At 40.0% G+C, this 26246-nt stretch overlaps 1 protein-coding gene across 3 annotated transcripts in view; it reads left to right on the top strand.

The window, feature by feature from the left end:
* LOC139458347 (immunoglobulin superfamily member 10-like) overlaps positions 1-26246 on the top strand; it is a 103478-nt gene that overhangs the window by 30651 nt on the left and 46581 nt on the right. For 2 of the 3 annotated variants that reach the window (XM_071239738.1, XM_071239739.1), the window contains exons 2-8: positions 23-135; positions 273-378; positions 7142-7311; positions 9813-10091; positions 22443-22588; positions 22725-22863; positions 23010-23134. In XM_071239738.1, the coding sequence (XP_071095839.1) occupies positions 23-135; positions 273-378; positions 7142-7311; positions 9813-10091; positions 22443-22588; positions 22725-22863; positions 23010-23134 (1078 nt within the window). Of the gene's footprint in view, positions 1-22; positions 136-272; positions 379-7141; positions 7312-9812; positions 10092-22442; positions 22589-22724; positions 22864-23009; positions 23135-26246 lie in introns of those variants that run through there. The other variant, XM_071239740.1, reaches the window with a different exon arrangement.

The raw sequence follows: 26246 nt of genomic DNA, 5'->3' as shown, positions 1-26246 counted from the left end.
TGTATTTTTGGCCATCTTACAGAAGATCAACATTGAATGACTTCGGTGTGGATGACCACCTTCATCACATTCTTTCATCAGCCATGTATTCCCGTGGACGCGTTGTCCTTGCATGTCTGTTGCATGCAGCAATTGGTAAGTGTCATGTACACCTATCTGCCTTTCAAAGTGCTATTCTTTCACACATATCAATTAATTTTACTCTGTTTGGTACTCATTTATAATAAACTTTCTGCTTTGGTTTGTTTAAACGTTTTAACCTTTTCTACCAGCATTTCAGTTCACGAGGGAGCCGAGTGATGTCGTTGTTGGACTTAACAGTTCCGTCTGGTTTGACTGTAAGGCAACAGATGATGATATAAAGATTGTTTACTACAGGTGCGTATGCCATCTTCCATGACAATGTGCAACAGGGTGGTATGTCAGAGAACTATCTTCCATAAAAATGAAGGACAGGTTGGTATGTCAGAGTACTATCTTCCATGACAATGTACAACACATTGGTATGTCAGAGGATTATCTTCCTTGACAATGTACAACAGGTTGGTATGTCAGAGTACTACCTATCATGGCATTGTACAACAGGGTGGTATGTCAGAGTACTATCTTCCATGACAATGTACAAAAAGGTTGGTACGTCAGAGTACTACCTACATGGCAATGTACAACAGGTTGGTATGTCAGAGTACTACCTATCATGGCAATGTACAAAAGGTTATGTCAGAGTACTATCTACCATGACAATGTACAAAAGGTTGGTACGTCAGAGTACTACCTATCATGGCAATGTACAACAGGTTGGTATGTCAGAGTACTATCTTCCATGACAATGTACAACAGGTTGGTACGTCAGAGTACTACCTATCATGGCAATGTACAACAGGGTGGTATGTCAGAGAACTATCTTCCATGACAATGTACAACAGGTTGGTACGTCAGAGTACTACCTATCATGGCAATGTACAACAGGTTGGTATGTCAGAGTACTATCTTCCATGACAATGTGCAAAGGGTTGGTATGTCAGAGTACTATCTTCCATGACAATGTACAACAGGGTGGTATGTCAGAGTACTATCTTCCATGACAATGTACAACAGTGTGGTATGTCAGAGTACTACCTATCATGGCAATGTACAACAGGGTGGTATGTTAGAGTACTATCTTCGATGACAATGTACAACAGGTTGGTACGTCAGAGTACTACCTATCATGGCAATGTACAACAGGGTGGTATGTCAGAGTAATATCTTCCATGACAATGTACAACAGGGTGGTTTGTCAGAGTACTACCCATCATGGCAATGTACAACAGGGTGGTATGTCAGAGTACTATCTACATGGCAATGTACAACAGGTTGGTATGTCAGAGTACTACCTACATGGCAATGTACAACAGGTTGGTATGTCAGAGTACTACCTACATGGCAATGTACAACAGGGTGGTATGTCAGAGTACTACCTACATGGCAATGTACAACAGGTTGGTATGTCAGATTACTACCTACATGGCAATGTACAACAGGGTGGTATGTCAGAGTACTATCTACATGGCAATGTACAACAGGTTGGTATGTCAGAGTACTACCTACATGGCAATGTACAACAGGGTGGTATGTCAGAGTACTACCTACATGGCAATGTACAACAGGTTGGTATGTCAGATTACTACCTATCATGGCAATGTACAAAAGGTTATGTCAGAGTACTATCTACCATGACAATGTACAAAAGGTTGGTACGTCAGAGTACTACCCATCATGGCAATGTACAACAGGGTGGTATGTCAGAGTACTATCTTCCATGACAATGTACAACAGGTTTGTATGTCAGAGTAATATCTATCATGACATGGTATGCCTTGGTGTCATGACAGTGTGCCACAGCTGGGTATGTCAGAGTACTGGGTGTCATGACAGTGTACTATAGCTGTGTATGTTGGAGTACTGGGTGTCATGACAGTATACAACAGTTGGTATGTCAGAGTATTGAATATCATGACAGTGTACTAAAGCCATGTATGTCAGAGTACTGGTTGTCATGACAGTGTACAACAGCTGTGTATGTCAGAGTACTGGGTGTCATAGCAGTGTATTACACCTGTGTATGTTGGAGTTCTTTTTGTCTTGACAATGTACTACAGCTGTGTATGTTTGAGTTCTGGGCTTTATGACAGTGTACTACAGCTGTGTATGTTGGAGTACTGGGTGTCATGGCAGTGTATTAGAGCTGTGTATGTCAGAGTACTGGTTGTCATGACAGTGTACTACAACTGTGTATGTCAGAGTACTGGTTGTCATGACAGTGTACTACAACTGTGTATGTCAGAGTACTGGTTGTCATGGTAGTGTATTACATCTTTGTATGTCAGAGTACTGGGTGTCATGGCAGTGTATTACATCTGTGTATGTCAGAGTAGTGGTTGTCATGACAGTGTACTACAACTGTGTATGTCAGCGTACTGGTTGTCATGACAGTGTACTACAACTGTGTGTGTCAGAGTACTAGGTGTCATGGCAGTGTATTACATCTGTGTGTGACAGAGTACTGGATGTCATAGCAGTGTACTACAGCTGTGTATGTCAGAGTACTTGGTGTCCTGACAGTGTACTACATCTGGGTATGTCAGAGTACTGGGTGTCATGGCAGTGTATTACATCTGTGTATGTCAGAGTACTGGGTTTCATGGCAGTGTGTTACATCTGTGTATGTCAAGGTACTGGGTTTCATGACAGTGTATTACATCTGTGTATGTCAGAGTACTTGGTGTCATGGCAGTGTGTTACATCTGTGTATGTCAAGGTACTGGGTTTCATGACAGTGTATTACATCTGTGTATGTCAGAGTACTGGGTTTCATGGCAGTGTATTACATCTGTGTATGTCAAAGTACTGGGTTTCATGACAGTGTATTACATCTGTGTATGTCAGAGTACTGGGTTTCATGGCAGTGTATTACACCTGTGTATGTCAAAGTACTGGGTTTCATGACAGTGTATTACATCTGTTTATGTCAGAGTACTGGGTTTTATGACAGTGTATTACATCTGTGTATGTCAGAGTACTGGGTGTCATGACAGTGTAAAACCTCTGTGAATGTCAGAGTACTGGGTGTCATGGCAGTGTATTACCTCTGTGTATGTCAAAGTACTGGGTTTCATGACTGTGTATTACATATGTGTGTGTCAGAGTACTGGGTTTTATGACAGTGTATTACCTCTGTGAATGTCAGAGTACTGGGTGTCATGGCAGTGTATTACCTCTGTGTATGTCAAAGTACTGGGTTTCATGACTGTGTATTACATATGTGTGTGTCAGAGTACTGGGTTTTATGACAGTGTATTACCTCTGTGAATGTCAGAGTACTGGGTGTCATGGCAGTGTATTACCTCCGTGTATGTCAGAGTACTGGGTGTCATGGTAGTGTATTACATCTGTGTATGTCAAGGTACTGGGTTTCATGACAGTGTATTACATCTGTGAATGTCAGAGTACTGGGTGTCATGGCAGTGTGCTACATCTGTGTATGTCAGAGTACTGGTTGTCATGACAGTGTACTACAACTGTGTGTTTCAGAGTACTTGGCGTCCTGACAGTGTACTACAACTGTGTATGTCAGAGTACTGGGTGTCATGACAGTGTATTACATCTGTGTATGTCAGAGTACTTGGTGTCATGGCAGTGTATTACACCTGTGTATGTCAAAGTACTGGGTTTCATGACTGTGTATTACATATGTGTGTGTCAGAGTACTGGGTGTCATGACAGTGCATTACATATGTGTGTGTCAGAGTACTGGGTTTCATGACAGTGCATTACATCTGTGTATGTCAGAGTACTGGGTGTCATGGCAATGTATTACATGTGCTCAAGGTCATAGCTGCAATGTCATGAACACTGATCCGCTGAATGCCACATGTTTGCATTACCACAATGTTGTAGTACATGCTCTCCTTTCCAAATATTTGACCGTGAGTCAAGTGCTAGATCAAATGCCACCGCATAACGATCTTGACAACGACAATACCATTCGTCGATAATTTCGCATATATGCATATTTTGTACATGTGAATGTATCTGTGGCATTTCTTGAAAACAAACAGGTCCTTTACGAGTAGATGATCAGTCCGAGCGGAACAGACGTTGAATAACATGCCCCATTGCAATAATCAGCTGATGACACAGAATAGTCCTGTGATGGTATTCCATTTGTAATAGCTGTGCCGTCTCTAAAACAGTGGTAATTTAACATTTTGAATGTTTGATAACAACGAATGACAAATATATTCAGCATTTCTGGTCTCATGACGATCAATACTAAATACAGATATAATAGCGTACGCAACAATTCTATTTGGCACTGTGGTAGTGGATTCATACAGTTTTCACATCGGTTTTTCGATTCATCCCTCAATGAACCGAACAAAAAATACACAGTCAATACTTATAATTAAATTCGACAATGTAAAGCATGTTTTATCTGCAAAAGTTTAACCTAAAACAGTTGTATATATCAAAAATGACAAAAATGACGATATTGATAAACATTCCAGGTGTAGGAATACATACCGTGGCGTGACATAAATCAGGTGATCGTTTAATTGACGCTCATAACTTGACACGCCTACACAGTCAGTAGGCAATCATCGGAGAGTGGGATCAAAACAATGTTCATTAATATATTTGACCTGTCAATTAGGGCAAGAGGCGAAAAGAACTGCAACGAACCGGAAGAAATATGTCCGGGAGAAGGCGGCTGTTTTAAATAACATGGTCAGTTACCGCCAGATTCAAACATTACTTCCCTGATTACGGTAAAACACAGTTGGAAAAATGCTAGTTAGAAATGAAACCCGAAGGGGAATACAAAACTGTGATGTGTATTAGTTTGCGTGATGTATTTTATTTGACTTCGAAGTGAGTGTTGAAGAGGAGGGACATAATGTTGATATAACAACAGATTATGTAACTGATAATAATAACAAACTCGCAGACGAGGACGAGGTTTTTTTTATTATTATCATCATTATTAATTACACGGTCCTGTGGTTCAATACAGACGTAGGTGAACATTCGACTGAAGCACGAACAGCTTATGAATGACTTACACTCCGGAAAGTAGTCCGTCATCATCTGACCTCAGGTCATCACCATGGATTAGCCAATCACCGGCCTTGAATTCGATCTCACACATATGTTTGATAACACACTCCGGCCCATTGGTGACTCAGCATAACACTACGGCCACAGGCTAATTTGCATATCACGTGACTGGACTTTTCTCTTGTTTGTAAACAAACGCGCTTTTTCAGAAATCAGTATAGAACGGACTAATGCAAGTATTTGAGGGCGCTTTACATATTGTTTTGCATAAATAAATAGATATGCGACAGTGAGTTGCATGGCAATATATATTTATACATCAAAGTGACCGTATCGCTAGCTCTCCGTTGGGCTTCGATGATAGCTCGTGGAGCCGTACAAACAATGTAAACAAAGGATAACTACGCAAAAACAAGTAGATTTTCGCGTAAGGGATACTTTTTTAATGAACCGTAACCATTCTTTGACATTTGTTTATGAAAATGTGCAGACTTGTCAAACATGAAACGGATGAAAAGCATATGCTATATCTTGAATGGACTGCGAAAGATGTGACGAATCGCTGGCTTGTGGCAGAGGCACTATGCTGGCTGGCTGCCGGCCGCATGGAACTCTGGGTAGGAGAGTGGTTTGATACCAAGCATCTCAAATGGGTTTCTCACCTATAGGTGTGTAAGAAAACATGGTACCACAGCTGTTACAAGTCAAAGACCACGGTCATCGGCACACAGTCTCAAATCTGGTTATCTTTATGACCGGTGCAGGACATGACTACGGTAGTTGTGTAGGTGTGTCGTGAACAGAGCAGCTGTGTGTGGTCTGGCAATGACGGTCTGTGTAAGTGTTAAGTTGCACTGAACGTAAAGCAGGTTGGTTCTGCCTTGTTCCGGCTTGCTGCACACCCCATCAAACTTGTGCCGTTGAATCTGTTAACTTCGTGCATGCAGTTTGGCGCACAACGTCCAAGCCTATAAACCTGACACCATCCATCTGCACGACGAAGCAGACATCGGGATTCGTCGCTGAACCACAAAGTTCTCTCTGTAGGTGTGACAGTAGTCTGTGAACATGGTACCACTGACGTCGTAGTCGACTATGATGGTCAGTCAAAATGACACCAAGAACACGCCAGGCCGTCTTAAGCGAACACCTACCTGACGTAGACGATTCCTTGCTGTGTGGGCTGTCACGGGCAAACTGGCAGCAAGCTGTATAGACTGCCGTGATGGTACTTTGCCCTTGGTGACGACACTGTTTGTAGCGTCCTGGGCCATGATACTCACTCCTGGTCTTCCGAATAAGGGAAAATCACGTGTTGGTAACGATTCCAGAATCTCAAGACTGGTGCTTGGGGATAAATGAAATGGTTACGATCTGCATTGATAGCAACCGCCCACGTTCGGGACATCCGACTAGTGCAAGGACTGTGAGGAATCCATTACTAACTCGAAATCCGGCTACAACGTCCCTCTGAATTCCCAATATTTCTGCCTCGTCATCGAACTGCACGCATGGCGTAGTCAAGACAACATATGAGGTTAAGGTCAAAAGACTGGGGGTAAGTTCTCTTCACAGATGAGTCCTTGTTTCATGTTGACAGCAGTGATGGCTGTCTGCGTGTCGACGTTCCATGAACTGTCACGCTGACGCATGTGCGTGATGAGGTTCTGCATTCGGTGGTTTTAGCGTAATGGTGTGGGGAGGTATCACTGCACATTACAGGGCCAATCAAGTGGTCATCGATGGTAATGTGACAGGTGTATGGTAGCGTGACGAAGCAATCCGTCCTTTAGACCCATTGGCGCCACATCACTTTCCACAATCGTAAGAATTTCCTACTATAAGCACTGTCAAACAAGTTTGTAGATACTGTCACATATTCAACTGCTACCCTTATGACAACACATCTAAATTGTCATCATGGGTTTTCTGGTTTACTACCATTTACACATTGCAAAGTTCCGAAAGCGATGTACCAAACTTCCAATATTAACGAAATTGTATGAAGTTGAAAGGTAGACAGTCGTATTCTGCATTTCAGCTGGCGGTTTAGAGACACTGACCTTGTCCCCGATGAGAACAACGAGATCCATGCTAACGGCAGTCTCCTGGTGAAAAATGTTCAGACGCACAACGCCGGGGCCTATGGCTGCATCGCCCTCACAGGGAGGCAAAGCATTTACTCCAGACTAGCAAACCTCACACTAGCTAGTAAGTGCATCCTCTGCCAAGAACTTAAGTCGTTGTTTCGTATTTCCCCATTTTGTTCAAATGTACGAGACGAAAAATACCCTGCCTCAAGGACACTGAAATATTCACCGTCAGTAGATTCCACGGGGATATTCACCGGCGGTACATTACACAGGGATATTCACCGGCAGTACATTACACAGATATATTAATCGCAATACATTACACAGGGATAGTCACCGGCAGTACATTACACAGGAATATTCATAGTAGTAGATTACACAGGGATATTCATCACAATACATTACACAGGGACTTTCACCGGCAGTACATTACACAGTAGAGATATTCACTTGCAGTACATTACACAGGAGAGATATTCACCGGCAGTACATTACACAGGGATTTTCACCGGCAGTACATTACACAGGGATTTTCACCGGCAGTACATTACACACGGATATTCATCAGCAGTACATTACACAGGAAAGATATTCACCGGCAGTACATTACACACGGATATTCATCAGCAGTTCATTACACACGGATATTCATCAGCAGTATATTGCACAGTAATATTCATCAGCAGTACTTTACACACGGATATTCATCAGCAGTACATTACACACGGATATTCATCAGCAGTACATTACACAGTAATATTCATCAGCAGTACATTACACACGGATATTCATCAGCAGTAAATTACACACGGATATTCATCAGCAGTACATTACACAGTAATTTTCATCAGCAGTACTTTACACACGGATATTCATCAGCAGTACATTACACACGGATATTCATCAGCAGTATATTACACAGGGATATTCATCAGCAGTTCATTACACACGGATATTCATCAGCAGTATATTGCACAGTAATATTCATCAGCAGTACTTTACACACGGATATTCATCAGCAGTACATTACACACGGATATTCATCAGCAGTACATTACACAGTAATATTCATCAGCAGTACATTACACACGGATATTCATCAGCAGTAAATTACACACGGATATTCATCAGCAGTACATTACACAGTAATTTTCATCAGCAGTACATTACACACGGATATTCATCAGCAGTACATTACACAGTAATATTCATCAGCAGTACATTACACAGGGATATTCATCAGCAGTACATTACACAGGGATATTCATCAGCAGTACATTACACAGTAATATTCATCAGCAGTACATTACACAGGGATATTCATCAGCAGTACATTACACAGTAATATTCATCAGCAGTACATTACACAGGGATATTCATCAGCAGTACATTACACACGGATATTTATCAACAGTACATTACACAGTAATATTCATCAGCAGTACATTACACACGGATATTTATCGGCAGTATATTACACAAGGATATTCATCGGTAGTACATTGCACTGGGATATTCATCGGTAGTTAAAAAACACAGGTCATTATTACGCCAATTGGCAATATGTTACAGAGCGATAACCATCATCGGTAGATTGCTCAAGGATATCATGTGGTACTAGATTACAGAGGACATGCCTCGGTAGTAAATTGACCATGTCAAATATATTGTCGATAGTTGTCCCCTGTGTGTTAATACTATCGCCGAGGCCTTGCTTTGGTGCCCATTGATCCACAATATGATGTCAACAACCTCTTTATACATATGTGTAAATAATGTCATGTTTGGGAAATTAATGTCTGTGTAGCAGATTCTAGTTCTATAATAATGTATAAGACAGGAACAGATAGTAGAGCTTTTCGTTCATTATCATTAGTATTGGACATAAAGTCACATAAAAATCAAGATATTTTTAAAGGCTTAAGTATGGGTTTTCGTCCTCACCACGTGCTTTTTATTTAACTTTGACAAACTGAAGACTGTGGGATTTGATCGTGTAGGGGTTCAAATACCATTAAGCGATGCCATCATGTGGTCGAGAAATGCATTACGTGTATTCCAGTGATTTTCAGTTTTGATTCATACAAATTATATTCAAGTCAGTAAGAGATATATTTTTGTTGTATACTATTCGAATTTCTGAAAACTGTGAAAGATCAAACGTCTCTGCACCCATACAGTTGTTTCTTTAAATTGTTTCGTTCCTTTCATTGTGTGTCTATTATCTTAAATTCCTCAACAGTGCAGGTACTTTCACTATCTCATTTTCAGCTGACTTTTCTTCTCAGATTCGCACCATTTGATTCAAATCTTTGCATTGTCGTTTGTTAATAATATCACTCATCAAGACAAAGTCTGGCCGTGCGCAGGAGCAGTGAGTCACCTCAGTGTGAGATACTGCCATGGGCCCATTCACTATGAAAGGGGCAGTTACATTATTTCGAACAGTATTTCCTCATTCGCCTATCTAAGGTACTTGCGTGACTTACAATCTGCTGCTCGTTGGTTTGAAGGAGTTTGGAACAACAAAACCTATGGTCAGCAACAGACCGATGCAATAACGACAGAAAACTGTCATTAATGAACTATTACTAATGATACCTATATTTTCGAATACAGCCTTGCGGCCCTTTACAGTTATGCCTGTCAGCGGCACAGCAAGAGTAGGGATATCAACTTCCCTGGAGTGTGCTGTGGAGAGTGTACCCCTACCGGTCATTGAGTGGGTAAAGGATGGCTTGATGCTCACGTCAGGGGACGTTACACAGACTGGATATAGAAGCAGACTGACTATCTCGACTGTCACATACACAGACCAAGGATACTACAGCTGTGTGGCCACGAACACAGTCCTCCACCAGACTACCAACAGTAGCCAAGCATTTCTCACAGTTGAAGGTGAGGGCGGGATTCCGCATCATACTGTAAATGCAATATTTAAGAAATAAAGTTTGGCTCTAAATTATACTTGATTGTACTATACAAGTGGGTAGAGAAAACGTTATTACCTTTTCTAAAATGCCGAATTTAAGGCCACCATTGTCTTGTATAAAAGATGGGTTTAAAACCAAACCTGTAATGAGCGAGGACCTAAACTGAAAATCAACATACAGGACTAACTGTCGGGCTCTTCCATCTAATTGCCTGTACCCTTGCGTTAAGAGACATATTTACATTTCAAACACAATGCAACACTAAAATGGGTTGCTTATTATTTAAATAGGTCCATAAACCGATGCTGAAATAAGACTTTTTTTTAATTTAAGTTTTTATATGAATTAGCTTTTATTTTATCACGGACTCGAAACAGTCTACAAGTGCATTGTAGGGGGGACCTAACATGTAAACACAGTCGAAGTTTAGCGTCGCTTGTTTTTGTTTTTGTGAGTTGAGATGTTTTCTGTTGTACAAGTTACAACTTTGTCTCCGCCACTAATGTTTGCAGAATGCAGCAACTGCAAGCCATCTTTAAAATAGTCTGCTTGTCGTTCTGGTTTGTACATGACACCGTAACCGACTTGGATCGACAGCCCGTGTGTGTGTGTGTGTGTGTGTGTGTGTGTGTGTGTGTGTGTGTGTGTTATATGACGTCGCCGTAGAACGAACATGGTGGCCGATTTGTTTGACTGCTGTATATTGTTACATGCCGTACGTTGAGCAACAGATGTACATTAGCCCAAGAGATAGCGTATGTTTATTTACCCCGAAAGGTCCAAATGGTTTGAATACTTGTAACATTTGCATTATTCAAAAATAAATTTCTTACAAATTATGTCTTGACTATTTTGCCAGTAGGGGGCGTTAAAGGCCTGACTCAGTACTTTTTCCTGAAAGTGACAGTATGTTTTCAGAGATGATGAAATTTATATATATTTTTTACAGTCAAAATGGCAATTTAAGTTAATTTATAGTAAACTTCAAGTTCTTATTTTATTCATAACCAAACTATTCCACAAATTCATGAAACTTATGTTGATTTTGTTAAAATGGGGCATAGCCAGTATAAAACACTGCAAGGGTTCTTCATTTTCTGATAAAAACGTTAACTAGTGCCACTATTTTAATACTTTATAATATTTTAAATACACCAAAGGGAGATAACTCTTTCAAAATGTTCTATTGAAGCTATTATTCGTGAGTAGAATGTAAACTATGATTCAAGTTCATAAACCGCCTTTTAAATTTCACCATTTAGTGGTATATTTCACAATTTCCTTCAATGATATCACCGTTCATCATGCACACAACACTTTTCAGTATGTCTTTGTTCATGTTCCTCAATGAATGTCCGAGTCACTGCTCTTGTTATCTGTGTCTTCATCAGCTAGATTGGAAAACTCATCTTCATTAGAGTCATCTGAGGAGAAAGTATCAAGCTTCCTGTGTATTGAGGTTGTCATTTGGTCTCCACTATACCAGATGACTGAATATAATCCATCCACCAATTTCCAACCATGTTCCTCTGGAGACCTTAATGCAGGTCTTGCAATATGAGCGTTCTTCCAGATAGATGATACAAAGTGAACACGGTTCAGTTTTTGAAGCAGTACACTCTTCGAAGGGGGAAAGGCACATGGATCACAGCCTTTAACATTATCAAGTGGTCCTGATTAAGATCGAGGTGCATATTTATCCTTGAAGATACAATATTGGGACTCGTTGACATCTGAAAAGTCACCTTTATTGTACATCATGCAAACAAAGTGCTCAATAAAGTTGACGTCCCCTCTGTGATTTCGTCTTTGCTTCCAAAATTAGAAAAAGCCTTTTGAAATGCATCTGATGTCTCCAACATGTGTAACAGACAACATTTTCCTTTTCTGGCAAATTTTGCAGGGTAGTCACAACCTGTGAATGCATGGAAAGAAGGAAGAGCCTCATAGATATCCACTCGGATAGATAAAGCTACTGCACTGACATCAATGTAGAGTGTGAAAACATAGCACACACTGTCGATGGCAACATACAGTTCATGTCCTGACAATATTTAATTATATTCATCTTTTGCCCGTTCTTCTACAAGAAACCTCAGAATCAATGCTTGATGGAATTCTTTTGATCTAATCTTGAGAGGACCTGTCACTAAGGCTTCAAATACAGTCTGACCACGCATTTGCCGTAATGGATGGACTCTTGTATGTATCAAAAACAAACTGAACATGTTTGGCCATTCGGCAGAGCGCAATAAGCATTGTTTGGGCAATATCCTTGTACCTTAGAGGTACATTCGTGAGAGACTGTACAAAGAACATCCCGTTAACAATGCATACGTCAAGAGTGACATTTGTGAGTGATCCTCGACCTTCTTTTCAAGACAGCGCAGATGCCTTGATTTGTCAGTTTTGTTGAGAGAGCCGTCTATGTGGGCAAAGCAACTTCTTGCAGGTTGATGTTTGAGATTGTAGCTAGGTACAGTAGTCTTCCAAAGAGATCACTTGTGCATTGGAGCTCATTTACCTTCTTATCTTTGGCCTTGCACAGCTCCAGCAGCAAAAGTTTTTACTTTAAAAATTTACCTCTGGGAATAGGATTTTCAAATCGTCGAGCATCACTGAAACAGCCATCTTGAAATTGCTTGTGTCGCTCTTCTCCTTTCTGTAGCACAGAAACAAGATCATTGGTTATTTCATCTCGTAAGCCTTTCCAGAACTGATACAATAGAGGTTGGGGTTGGTACATGCTTCACCGGATCGATTCAAACTATTTTCTGTTGCATTGAGAAGTTTCTCAACATCCTTGTGATCTCCCACAAACCGAGATAGCCTTTGCTCACGAGAAGTTTCATCTTTTCTGTCAAGGCCAACCATCTCAAGAAGACCTCACACAACTGATGATACGAAGAAATCCGTATCACCCTTGAAGCCGCATCAGCGTGACAGTTTGTTCAAGTGCCATATCAACTGGTACTCTGGAGAAAGAATTTGTGCTTCTCGTGATTGAAAGTCCTCCATTTTCTAGCATCTTTTAGCTCCCGTGTGTGTGATATCTATCTTCAGTAGATTCAAGTGATACAAGGTCATTCATCTTGAATAATGTGGACGATTCATAGCAAAGAAATTTGGACACATCCATCCAAGGCAGCACAAATAAGTTGAAGTCACACGTCCTGCAGAGCCTGATGAACATCGGATACAGGTTTACAAGATCGATATAGATGATCCTGGACTGAGCAGTTTTCCCACGAACCCCATTCCTTGTATCCACTGAATAGGCGTCATGGGTGTCAAGGATTCTTAGAATTGCATTCTTTTCCAAAGCCAGTTTGACAAACTCTGATGTTGGATTGCCGCCGACTTCACTCACCAGTTGCTTCATGTCATCATTAATAAACCAAGGGTGCTTGTCAAGGAAGGACTGAAAATGTAGTTTCCAGAAGGCGTTTGCATCTATTGAAATGTCTACCACTGATAAATCCCTTGAGTGATCCACCAGCAAGAAAGCCAGTCTCTGTCAAGAGGTATGGTCCCCCAGATCCATCGAGGAGGTATCCCAAACAAGCAAAAAATGTCATAGATATATGGAAAGCTCCAAAGCAAACGAACCCGTTGTCAAAGGTAGGTTTTTCTTGTGCCTGTACCTGCAATGCAAATCATAAGTGGCAAGTGCCATGTTTTCACCACAGGTTTTTGCAACTTCTGGAGATATCCTCAGTGTTTTAGCAACTACTTTCAGTTGTGTTGGTGGCTCTGTTGTGTTTTTCAAATACCCAATTCTTTGTTGTGGTAGATAGTCCTCAGACAATCGTGCATTCCACCACCCTATCCACATTGGGATTTGCTGATTCCATGAATAACCCATCTTCCAGAGTATGTCCATGTGTACATAATTTGTAGGCTTCTCTCCTTCGGATAATGGATACTCAAACCTTTGAATCCTAGCTTCTTCATGTAGGGCTTGATGTAAGATTGTTCTCCTTGGAATGATCTCTTTCTTCTTCCTGCTTTAAAAAATGTATGTGATGGAACATCTTCAGGTGTATATGGGGCTGTTTGAATACCCTGGTAACATATACCGACTGTGTCATGAAGTGTCCCAGCACCTGATAGAGTTTCTGTGTTCTCATCAAAAATGTCCCACGCCGTGCCAGTGTGACGTCAGGGTGAGTGAAGGAGACCATCTGGAACTGGTGATTCAGTTTGTGATACAGATGTTGCCATCTCCGTTTCCAACAGTTCAGCCATTTGATACCCTACACAGTGTCCAAAATGATTCAAAATCTGAATTACTTTCCTGCTGCCAGTGGTACTTTAAAGCCCAAGTGCAAGATTAAGATGTTTACCTGGTTTGATAGTTCCATTTGAAGTATTGTATAGATTGTCATCTGCTGATGATCTGATGCATCTCTCAGCCGTGACACTAGGTGGATCTTTTGGCCTTGGAGAGCCGGTATACAATGTTCAAAAGAATCACATAAAATCTCAGGAGAGTTGCCCATTACCCTTTCCTATAACTTGTGCTGACAAGGGCAATGGTAGATCCTTTGACGCATCTCTCATCCTGATTATTTCCTACCTCAGAATGAAAGCTGCGTCCAGCACACATGCAGAATTGGACTTTCCTTGTGCCTCAGCATACAAGACCACATCCTCATTTGATAGACTTGAAGACAAAATTACTTCTCCTTTTCTTTTGGAGGATTTGGTACTCTTTATTTCATTCTTGTACTTGTTCAGTAATTTAGCTTCCACCTTCTGTGCACTGTATTTAGATTCACTCCCAAGTAATGTTACATATTGTTTATGCAGAGATGTGAACTATTCAGCTCCATTTTTAACAATAATGTCTTGTTCAACATAGAGTGACGATGTCCTGTGCATTGTTTGTCAGGTTTTCTTTGCTGTTGTCAGAGTGCTCCATAGATGCTCCTTGACTGATGGATATATTTGCTGCTTTTTTTAGGTAAAGCCTCGAGATGAATGGTGATATTTTACTTCCTTCAATATGAACTCTACGTCACAGATCTGAGCTAGTAGCGCTTGGTCACACAGGGTTTTAGCAGCAGATTTTATTTTTTCTTCAGCGTCAAAACTCTCACATCTTCAAAATGTTTCTCTATTCTTCCCAACACGCTTTGAAACAGCTTTGCAGAAAGTGCACACATTTTCAAATACCCCAGAGGAATTACAAGCAATACCAGGCAAATTTGAACGCAGTAAAACAGATGCATTTCTTTGGGGCTCAGTTATCTCTTTTGGAATAGCTGTGACTTTTGTAGAAGATGATATGATATCCATAGGACAGTTCAGTGACATCTAGAGTTCCCACATATCCATATGCTTTTTGGTATTCTGATGAATAAGAAACTTCAGACGAAGTTTGGCAGCATTTTGTATTTGTTGCCAAGACTCATTGTCAAACCGTTTGACTGGTTCTTTTGTATGTTGATCCAGATGCAGAATACATTTGAGATTTTGATCATCCATTCTTCATATTTAAGTGCCTCTGCGGTCAATGAATAGTGTTGCTTCTACATGGCATCTGAAACACAGATGGCTTTATAATGATTAATCAAACTTGCATAGCCCCAAACTAAAACAACAACTGCTCCCTGGAAATACTTGTAATTAAGAGTAGTCTCCCTTGGTAGCTTTAACTTTTTGGATGAGCTTTATAACTGATCACAAGGGTATTTACAACTGCCCACCCTTTCCATTCCTGCTGTCTACATACTTCCAGCTTTGCGGCCATCTTGGGATCAGGGACCAGTCATTGCACTTGATTGAAATTATATACTAAAAACTATTCATTGGAAAGGTTAATTAATTAACTCTATTCAAATCTGGTCCTTTTTATTACATTAATTATACTTGAACTGCCTAAAATGACACAGCTTATAATTTTTGGAGTTATCTCCCTTTACCAAAAATAAATCATTCTGACTACTTTGAATAATACTCTGAATCTTTATGAATGATCATTTGAAAGTGTTAGAAAAAAGATTAAAACTGTTTCAATAATGTTGGGCTTGTAAAGCAAAATTACTGAGAAAAATTTATACCTTATATTACAGGAGTAAGAAGAAACTAAAGTTGGTACTTTGCAAACAAAATAATAAATATTATATTTCCTGTCACAGAAAATACATTTTGATATAGTGGGTACAATATTGTGTTATTTTATAAAGTATATGCTCATATCGTCTCTTCAGTACCTAAATTACTTTAGTCATTCTCAATCTTGTTAAACTTATCGCATTTTCCTTAATCGCATGGGCGCTAAAACAAATTTCTGAGTCATGCCTTTAATGGCATACTGTGATGAAGTAGTCAAGATACAATTTGTAAGAAATTGATTTTTCGAAAATATAATCAATTTTTCTTCATGATCCACATTTCAAACCTTTTGGACCTCTGAGGTAAATAAATTCCATGCTATCTCTTGGACTACATGTGATTATGAATCTTTTCAAGGATTGTTAATTCCTATGTCCTTAGAGACATACATAATTCGTAGACCACCAACGCCCGCATCGGACAATTTCGTGACTGCAGTTGCATGGGCACAGTACTGGTTTGAATACATGTGGCATGATAGCTGATATATGTAATCTTGCCATATTTCTTCCAAGTAATAATATTCAATATAATTCAAGAAACTATTTAACCGAAAATTGATGTGGATGCTAGGGCTGGGACGGGTAATTCGGGTACAAGGGTCGAGTGGGTACTGAGAAGGACCCGGGTACCCACAGAACTTCCCGGACCCTTTGTTGGTCATGTGATATATGTTTAATGACAAAATGATCTTGAACTATATGGTTACACTACAAGTCACTATAATGTTGGCATATTTTTTTCTGACTATGCACCCACACTTTTATATGTTTGAATAAAGATAAAACTTCAGCCAACGTCAGTGTATGCATGAGCAGATCGATTTATACTTGTATCTAAATACATTTTCCCCAGGGCTACGGTCAAACTATTCCCAATCGGACATTTTTGTACCTCTCTTGAGACCAACAGTGGGTACCCGGGTAGTGTCGGGTAATAGGTGGGTGGGTACCCGAGTAGTAAATTTGGACTTGTGGGTGCACCATCTTGTTTGGTTATGATGAAAACTCGTGCAGTACAAGGTGGGGATAAGAACAAAGATAAATATAAGAGTCATCTTACTTTAGGTAATTCAGCCCTCGATAATGGTAATGATCAGTGTCCAGTTGGATTCGGGTTGATACCTGAGTCAGAAACAGTGGATGCTGCCTGCGTTAACGTCACAAAGAGGTGGGGTAAACGATGTAAGCGCAGATACTGCATATCGCGGTCACAAGTGCTGACCAAAATCACATCAGGTGTTCACGCTTCACGTTGTCATCTCAATGTTCATGTCATATAGAACATGTATGGATATTTTACACTGGAATTAAAACCAATATCACAGAAATACAATTTACCGTCAGGCCTCAAAGGCTCATTAGACACAATGTTGACGGCACTATACTTGATAAAATATCAAAACATAATATACATAGTGGTTACAAATATTTGCAGTTACAAAAATATCATATCAGCCCTATTAATTCAATTCAACTAAGAGTATTTATAGTCTAAGAACTAATGAGAGGGATGGCATCTCCTCCACTCAGACACAATGTTCACGACGATACCTCATCACGCTGCATTAAAAAGGCGAATTGATCAACTGGAGCCATGTCAACAAATAGAGGATTAACTAGAGGGGCTTGATGAAATGAATCCGATCTTATATCAGAATAGAATTCACAGGCAACTAGAAAGTTAGCTTCAACACTACGGAGGCTACATAATTTACAAATATGCTCAGAAAGAGGGGTTTAGGGCGTGAAATGCGCCCCAACTCTAGTTCAAAAGGGAGCGCACCGCAACGTAGCTTGGTTAGAGTACATCGGAGAGACCGATTCCAAATATGCATGCAGTACAGAGGCATCTGTATCTTTAAACAACTGGAATTTTCGGTGTTTTTTACTATTAGATTGCCCGGAATAATCCCACAAAGCACTGTACCAAATTTCATAATCGCAATTTATCTTTCCTTAATACTCTGGAAGTCTCTGGATAAGTAATCATAAACATTAGGAACTGCAAACACTAGATAACTACAAACTATCAAACAGTTTCAACATAGTGTTGTCCCAAGACTTTCTGAATTTAATGGACCATAATTTTACGGTACAGATTAATCGATCTGGAGACGCCTTGTTCAACTTTATCCAGAATCGGACAATATCACGTCTCTGCTTTATGATCGGCAACATCCACCCCATCTCGCCCCGTATAGCTAAGCTTTCAGATCAAGATGTTCCGGTAACTATATTCCGTGACATTTATAGTAAGGTGCAATGTCAATGGAATCATCACCACAAGAGAAGCTAAAACATGATTTGGGTATATGTAATGATGTGTCAGGAACAATATTTGCCTTTGTTACATTAATTTGCTATCTCCAACGTTTACACCAATTCGCAACACAATCTAACATTAACTGAAGTGAGTGCTCATACGCTTGTGTTATAGCAATATGATCAGCGTATGACACATAAGACTCGCCGTGGCGTGCGACGGACACGATGCGCGGAACGATAGCCGGGCGACAAGACCGATGCTTGGTAAAAAACTTCAGGGTCCGCGTCGGGCACCGTTAAAAAAGTTATGGACTTTTCCTTTACAAAAATTGCCTTGAATGGATAAGTAGGGGATAGGTTGTTCGTTCAGTTTTATTTGGCAAGAAGCAGACCTGTTTGACATCAATTTGAATAAATCAAATACTTGAAATAATACTTCTTAACAAACAGATATATTTTTTTAATGTTGTACGTGTTTCATTAGAATGTGGTTGTTTTTCCTTATTTTGTACTTCAAGAATCAAACATGGGAATCTTTTCACATTAAATGTTTAGGGTTGATCGTTTTCAGAGGGGATGTTCAATTTTACAATTCTTATATATTTATTACACTAAGATAAACATAAAGTAGTAGTTTTACATCCTGTGAATTCAATATAGAGAAAATGGTTAAACAAGTGATTATATAGAGCATACGAGAAGAGGAGAGTATGTCGTAAACCATGTGTGATTAAACACTCACCTAATGGATTGTTAGGCATCCATGATCTGTCAAGCAAACGACCAAAACAATTATAAGACAAACATTTTTTTCCGATCTTGTGTACATATATTTATTAAAAGTATGATAAGATTTCTTAAAGTCATATATTCAGTTTTAATAAAAAGGTAGAAAACGAAATTAGTATTATCTCTTATGTCATATGTCTCTTAAGTGCAGGATGAATTCGGGGATACATGTATATGTATCGCAACTCAGCATGCAATATATATGATGTTGTTAGCTAGATATCTCAAACCGGCGAAACATGATATTATAAACACTATATCCACTATGACAGATAGTGCACTTTGGCGTTCATTTCTTTTTAAACGTGTAATTGGTAATTATTATAAATGTGATTACTGATCATGAATGTGATAGTTTTTGTAATTGAATGTTTAAATCTATCCGAAATATCAGTACAGGTAATTGGACTTTTGCAAATCAGACTGCATTAGAATTTTATTTAAGTTTGTGTTTAGTTCGATTTCAAAGAGAGAACTTGCATCCAGAACTTTGCTTCAAAATCCAAAGTCACGCAGGTTTCTGAAGATGAAATGAAATGGTGACCCCTGATCCTGACCCCAAAGTAGCCTGCTCCAGGTTGAGATCAGATACAAAGAGGTCGCCAATATCACCTTGAAAGATACTCGCCTGAGCTTCCATTTTCCCAACTTCGCCATTTTACCTTCTGTCCACACTTAATGGATCAGCAATGTCCAATCCAATCCTAAAGTTAACAGTTCTTGAAGATTTAAAGTTGACTAATGAATTTTAACTTCTGTATTCTATTAATGTACCGTTTCGGTACAGATGCTAGACTACCTACTGACCAACAGCTGGGTTGGACACGGTTACGCAGCTTAAATTATTGTGCCAGTAGATGAAATCTAATGAAGACGTCTGAAACAACAATGTGATTGGATGCAGTCAGTAGTTACAATGTGGTTGATGGTGCTGGCTTTGAGGTTGGGAGCAAGAACGATGGATATGGTCCACTGAATCGGGAGCCTGTGGCATGACTGAATGCTATTTGAAATGGCAGATTTGGAATCGTGTTTATTGTTGGATCTGGGGTGTTGATACCCTGAGGAGTCTTAACAGCTGCATTTGATCATGTAGACTGTGTGTGCCCAGTAACGTGTTTGGCTGTTGGCGCTGGTCGTCCTGTGGCTTGTATGATTATCTTCAATGTGGTGTTGCTGGTAGGAATGGGGTCTATGTTAGTATAGTATAGGTACTCGGGCAATGTAATACTAGCAATGCAAACATGTAACGTGGAGCATCCTCCGCGTTTATCAGAGTATTCATGCACCTTCCGATTTCGACCTCTTCCCAAGCTTGAAGAAAGAACTGCCTGGCAAGCATAATGCAAATAATGTCGTCCCCTCTGTAGTGGAGAACTTTTGACAACATCAAGACGAAGACTTCTATTTGGTTTATAACACCATGAATTTTCTAAGCTGTTAATGCGGAAATTTGGTATCGATTCCGTAGATGCACCAACCTATAGCGTGTTGACATGCCGTCCCGCGTGGCCGACCGGTCCGTGGCAAGTCATGACTGTTACCCTGGTGTGAATAACATTTTCAAAACGATGATACTGTGTTTGCAGCATACCCACGACCCGTTGACGTAGCTTTTTTCAGCAAATGTGGAATTTCTTCAGGGTTGTTTACCGTTACCTCACCTAACGTTAAAATACTAGCTTCTGATTCGCTAAGGAGCGGGCAATTATTGTATATTATTAGCAATATAGCCCGCTCATGTAGCCCGCTCATGTAGCCCACTCATATAACCTGCTGAAACATCAACAGGAACACACTTAAGGTAAATTGCTTATCTTGCAAAAATATAAGTATCGTTGAGTGAGTTGGGTTTAACGCCGCTTTTAACAGTATTCCAGTTGTGTCACGGCGTCTCGTATACTCAAGGCCAAAACTAAGTCACAAACCTCTCCCTATGCTTTTCGGAGGGACAAAGGGGCACTCCAGTATTTGTTAGAGGTCACAATCGTCTTGCAATTTTCAGACGTGTCATCTGCTAACTCAGGTTTTTCATTAGATGGTATTGGTAGAGCTACAAGTCAGATGTTGTTTCGAGTTTGGTGAAAGTTGATTTCAGGAAAGTTGACGGGTTGTTGGAAATAATAATGGTGTATAATGCCGTAACAGGAATCTATGCTTGTCGTAAGATGTGACTAACGGGATCGGGGGCCAGGCTTGCTGACTTGGTTGATTATGCCATCTCATCCCAATTGTGTGGATCGATGCTCATGATGTCAATCACTGGAATCGATTATTTACAGACTACCGTCATACAACTGGAGTATTGCTGAATACGGCGTTAAACAACAAACAAACAAACAAAACATTTCTGGAGAATTGAATATGCGCTCGCAACTTAATGACGTAATATGTAGGACGACGTAATTTCAGGTAGGGGAGTGACTTCATAGATTTTGCCAGGATTCGCAGATAAACGCAGTGGCCGCATCCTAAATTTGTAGACATATGACAATCGGTATTGGGAGAAAAGGTACAGATAACCGACATGCGGATTTTGAGAATATACGGGAAATATAGTACCAAACCCACCTGTTCATGAAATGGACTTGTCCGACATTGCCGAGGTCGGACCCTTTTCAGTGAGTCATTATTAAAATGCGGGTACATATTTTTAAAGTAAGTTAATTTTATCATCATCCTTAATAGGCTGCACACATTATTTTATCTCATGTAAGACATAAACGACTCGTGGTCGTTGTTTTTCGTACAACAAAACTCTGCAGGGAGAATAAACTACTCGATAAACAGCCTCAACTCGTCGTTTATTTCATAAAAAGGTACATTTGCGAGATCCACAAAAAAATTCTCGACTTTCACGAATACCATATCTTTGAACGATTCGCGATCGCCAGGTCCGAGTGCATCTACAGCGTAACTGTTGTCTTATATTGGTACATGCAGAATTGTTCTGTTCATAACCTCAGTGTCAAACATACATTGGTCAGAGTCACGGTTGTGTTCCTATCATTGTCACGAGGGCAGCTTATGTACGGCGTCATTGTCTGAACATGCGATAGGCATGTCCATGACCTATATATGGTTTCATTGTCCGCAGGTAATCCCAACTGTCATGTCCATGGTTATGTTGTCATTGACAGGCAAACCTGTTCTGGTGCATCCCCCTGGAAACTTGACTGTTCCTGAGATGTATACGGCAGTGTTCGACTGTATCGTCATAGGTAACCCCCGACCCAATGTGGATTGGCTCAAGGTTAATCTGAACGGTGTCCAAACTCAACTGCCGGTGAGTAATTGAGTAGTAGTGAGTAGTTGAGTAGTGGTATATTGACCTTCTGATTTAAACTGTACCAACAACAGTCTATGAAAATGGAAAACTGGTATACTAACATGTTAGATATACAAATGTTACACACTTACAGCTCCAAGGAAGAATATCTAAATACCCAAACGGGACGCTAGTATTACGTGGCGCCATTAAGGACGATACAGGAAGATACACTTGCCTTGCCCGGAACGGTTTTGGGGAGGACAGTGCTACCGCCAGTCTCGCCGTAGAAGGTCAGTGAAAGTCGTCAGCCTCTGCATGTTAGTAAACCGCTATATTGTCCAGTCTCACATTTTAACGCCACTGTCAGTCTCTCAATAGCAAGCCAGACTCCGTGTTGAATTTACCATGTGGTTTTGTTTGTCTTTGTTTGATGCAGGACCAGCACGTGTGCCAGTGATAACTATTTTTCCGAATAGCACCTTGACAACGGAGTTAGGGTCTGCTGTCTTAATGCAATGTTTCGCAGACGGGAACCCAACTCCTCGTATCAACTGGAAGAAGGTAAGTATAGCGCATTATTAATAGTATGTTGAAACACGTATGTTTTGATGCTCTTCAGAGAAATACACCTGCAAGAGAACAGAGCAGGCAGGTATTCTCGGGGAAACAAATATGGGATCGCATGACGAGTTACAGGGACAATTCATGTTGTGGTGACATCCACTGATACCTGCTAGGCATTTTTATCATTGAATGAATCACGTATTATTGTTATCGTTATGCAGAATACGTACTGGTATGTTTGTGTCACACATGCATCGCCGTTTAAGGAAAGAGTCAGTGAGTGAGTATGGTTTTACTCAGCTTTCAGCAATTTCAGGGCGGGGGACACCAGAAATGGGTTTCACCCATTGTTAGTGAAGCTGCTAAGATCAGGTTGAATATGCTTTTAATGATAAAATAGCCCAAATTGGTCATCATAAAGAACAGCATGTTCAGATATGAAGACACCTAAACTTTTTGTCTGTTTGCGAATTAGATTATAAAATAATGTTCTGATTTTAACGTTTCACCTAAAAGGATCAGAAACCTCAATCATTAAACACAAATAAATTCATTATTAACTATTTATAGGTACATGCAAAGAGACAAAATACATAATTTTATAATAAGACATAGCACCCGCTCTATTCAAAATGGCGGCACACAGACAGCTATGACAAAAGGTATGAATACTTGGATTTTGTCTGATCAATTTTGACTCAAAATGAAGAAAATATGTAGCAAAATAGCTCTAGCACAATAAAAGAAATGTTAAAGTCTTGAAAATATTCTAATCACCACAACTTTAAGTGATTATTCAACTTCATTTCTCAGTAACAATCATGGGATATAATTCAGATTTGTCTTTCACAAGGGATCAGTCGTTCTTTTAAACTGAACATCAGTCATCATCACATCAACATGTAATGTTATTGTTTAAATTATTTAAAAGCAATTAGTTCATTGCACAATTGACATTTTTGTCAAACTATATTTTAAAAATGTCATATTAATATGCTTTTCTTGGGTTCAAGCTATATGTTTAAAAATAATTAAACATCAACATTTAAGTAATAATGTTCATGTGCATGTAAAAAATTGAATAGTCATGGTGAAACAAATATCTTCTTCACTTAAAGGTCACATGCCAGTTATGATACAAATTACAAGTTATGATATTGAATTTGGACTTCATGCTTAACACCACAACCAAATATGTCTGAAGTTAAAATTATAGACAAATCAAAGTCAGTAAATGTCTCTACATCCGGTTGTTTCGACTGGGAACTGTGTATCATTTGCAAAGAACAGGAAAGTGAATGTCTTCAGTATCCTGCACAGACAAAGAGAAGGATATCGGAAGTGGATATTAGTCGTTCGCTCATAATCCAAGCAGTTTTGTTAATTTGGAAGATGTGACGATCTTACAGTTAGCTAGCAAAATGGGTCAGGCGTTGAGGCTACTCTGGCTGTTCTCAAAGGTGAAGTGGCATATATCATGCTCTCCTTTAACTCCTCTTTAACAATAAAATGCTGCAAAGAGCAGAACAATGTTATGGAAGAAACAGACTCAAGAGACAGAACATGTACTGAATACGTGCAAGCGCACCAGATCTTTGTCCTCATCAACATCAGACACTCACAAAACTAACTCACTGTTATTTCTGTAAACTGCCTGCAGCTGGATCTGATATTCTTCATGACTCGGCAACATTTGAAGTAGCCACACGAATGTGTACCACTACTTGAAGACACTAACCTATTGGCAAAGTTAGGTATGGGTGATATGGTTGCCTTGGAAGCCAAATATCATAGTAAGAGTTTGGTGGCACTCGAATATCGACCTAGAGCAGCTACCCACTACAGCTGGTGAAAGAAAAGTGTCTGCAATTGTATTCACTGAATTTGTGATGTATATAGACGAAAATCGCATGGAACAATCCACAGCTCCAGTGTTCAAACTCGCAGACCTTGCACATATGTATGCATTTAGATTGCGACAGTTTGCGATTGACTCTGATAAAAGAGTACATATCACGCGAAGAAACGATTCCTCGCTCAGTTTCCAGATAACAAGCAGTTAACATGACCCGAGATGTTCTTTTTTGACAGAGATATTGTTAATGCTTTGGGAGAAGCTTGTGACACTGATGCTGGCACGAGCTGCACGGATAGTATTAAAAAGTTGTTCACTGATGTCATATCGCTTGATGGTTCATTCCAAAGAAACAGTCAAAAAAGACTCTGTCCCATTGCTTGCATTGTTAAGAATGATACTGGACGTAGCAATAATAAAGACCAAAGTCATGGATCGTCATCTCAGGCAACACACACAAAATCTCAGCTTCTTAAATACAACAGGGTCAGACTGCAACTTCTCCAAGACACAACCCAGATGAGGAAACCCCAGTCACTATTAACATTGGATTGATGCTTCATGCTCAGACTCGGGCTAGATTTTACTTTAAGTTTGGCATCAACATTTTTTTGGGACGGAGTACTCCGTATCCCTTAGGCAACAAGTGTGAACACTTTGAGAAAGAAAATGTAGAATACCCTCTGGTAATGCAAGCCAAGTCTTCACAACTGCTGCTGTTGACAATGTTGATCATGACTCAAGCTCGTCAACCACCCCAAATTCATTTCATGGAACTGGCATACCGCTGTTTCAGCACTGTAGTGAAGGTTATAATCGTACAAAAAACACTATGAACTGGCATTTCAGTTCAAAGGCTGTTGGACATTTGCCACACTACTCTTAAAATACCCCTTCAGTTTCTGCAGACATCAAAGGATCAAACACTCCAAAGAGGATATTAACACGCCTGAACAGGAGCAAATGTCACAATCACACGTCAGGGGAGATGCAAAACGCTGGAATACACAAGAAGGATGATCGAGACTACAGATGAAATCCAACACATGAACCTATCTTGGGCTGCATATCATGCTCACTGCAGCCGATGTAAAGATAAAAGCAGAGATTTCCACAGCTGAGGCAGCAGGATCTTTTGTCAAGGCATCACCTGTTGCTCACACAAGGCGAGCTCATCAAATCAAAGCAGCTTCATTACAGCTTTATGCATATGGATATGTTACCTGAACTAATCTAGAAGGGTGTGTTACGTTG

This window comes from Haliotis cracherodii, unplaced genomic scaffold (assembly GCF_022045235.1).
Source record: "Haliotis cracherodii isolate W230 unplaced genomic scaffold, xgHalCrac1.p SCAF_12, whole genome shotgun sequence".
NCBI classification, from domain to species: domain Eukaryota; kingdom Metazoa; phylum Mollusca; class Gastropoda; order Lepetellida; family Haliotidae; genus Haliotis; species Haliotis cracherodii.
The sequence above is the reverse complement of the archived record's forward strand: the minus strand, read 5'-3'. Positions and strand labels throughout refer to the sequence as shown.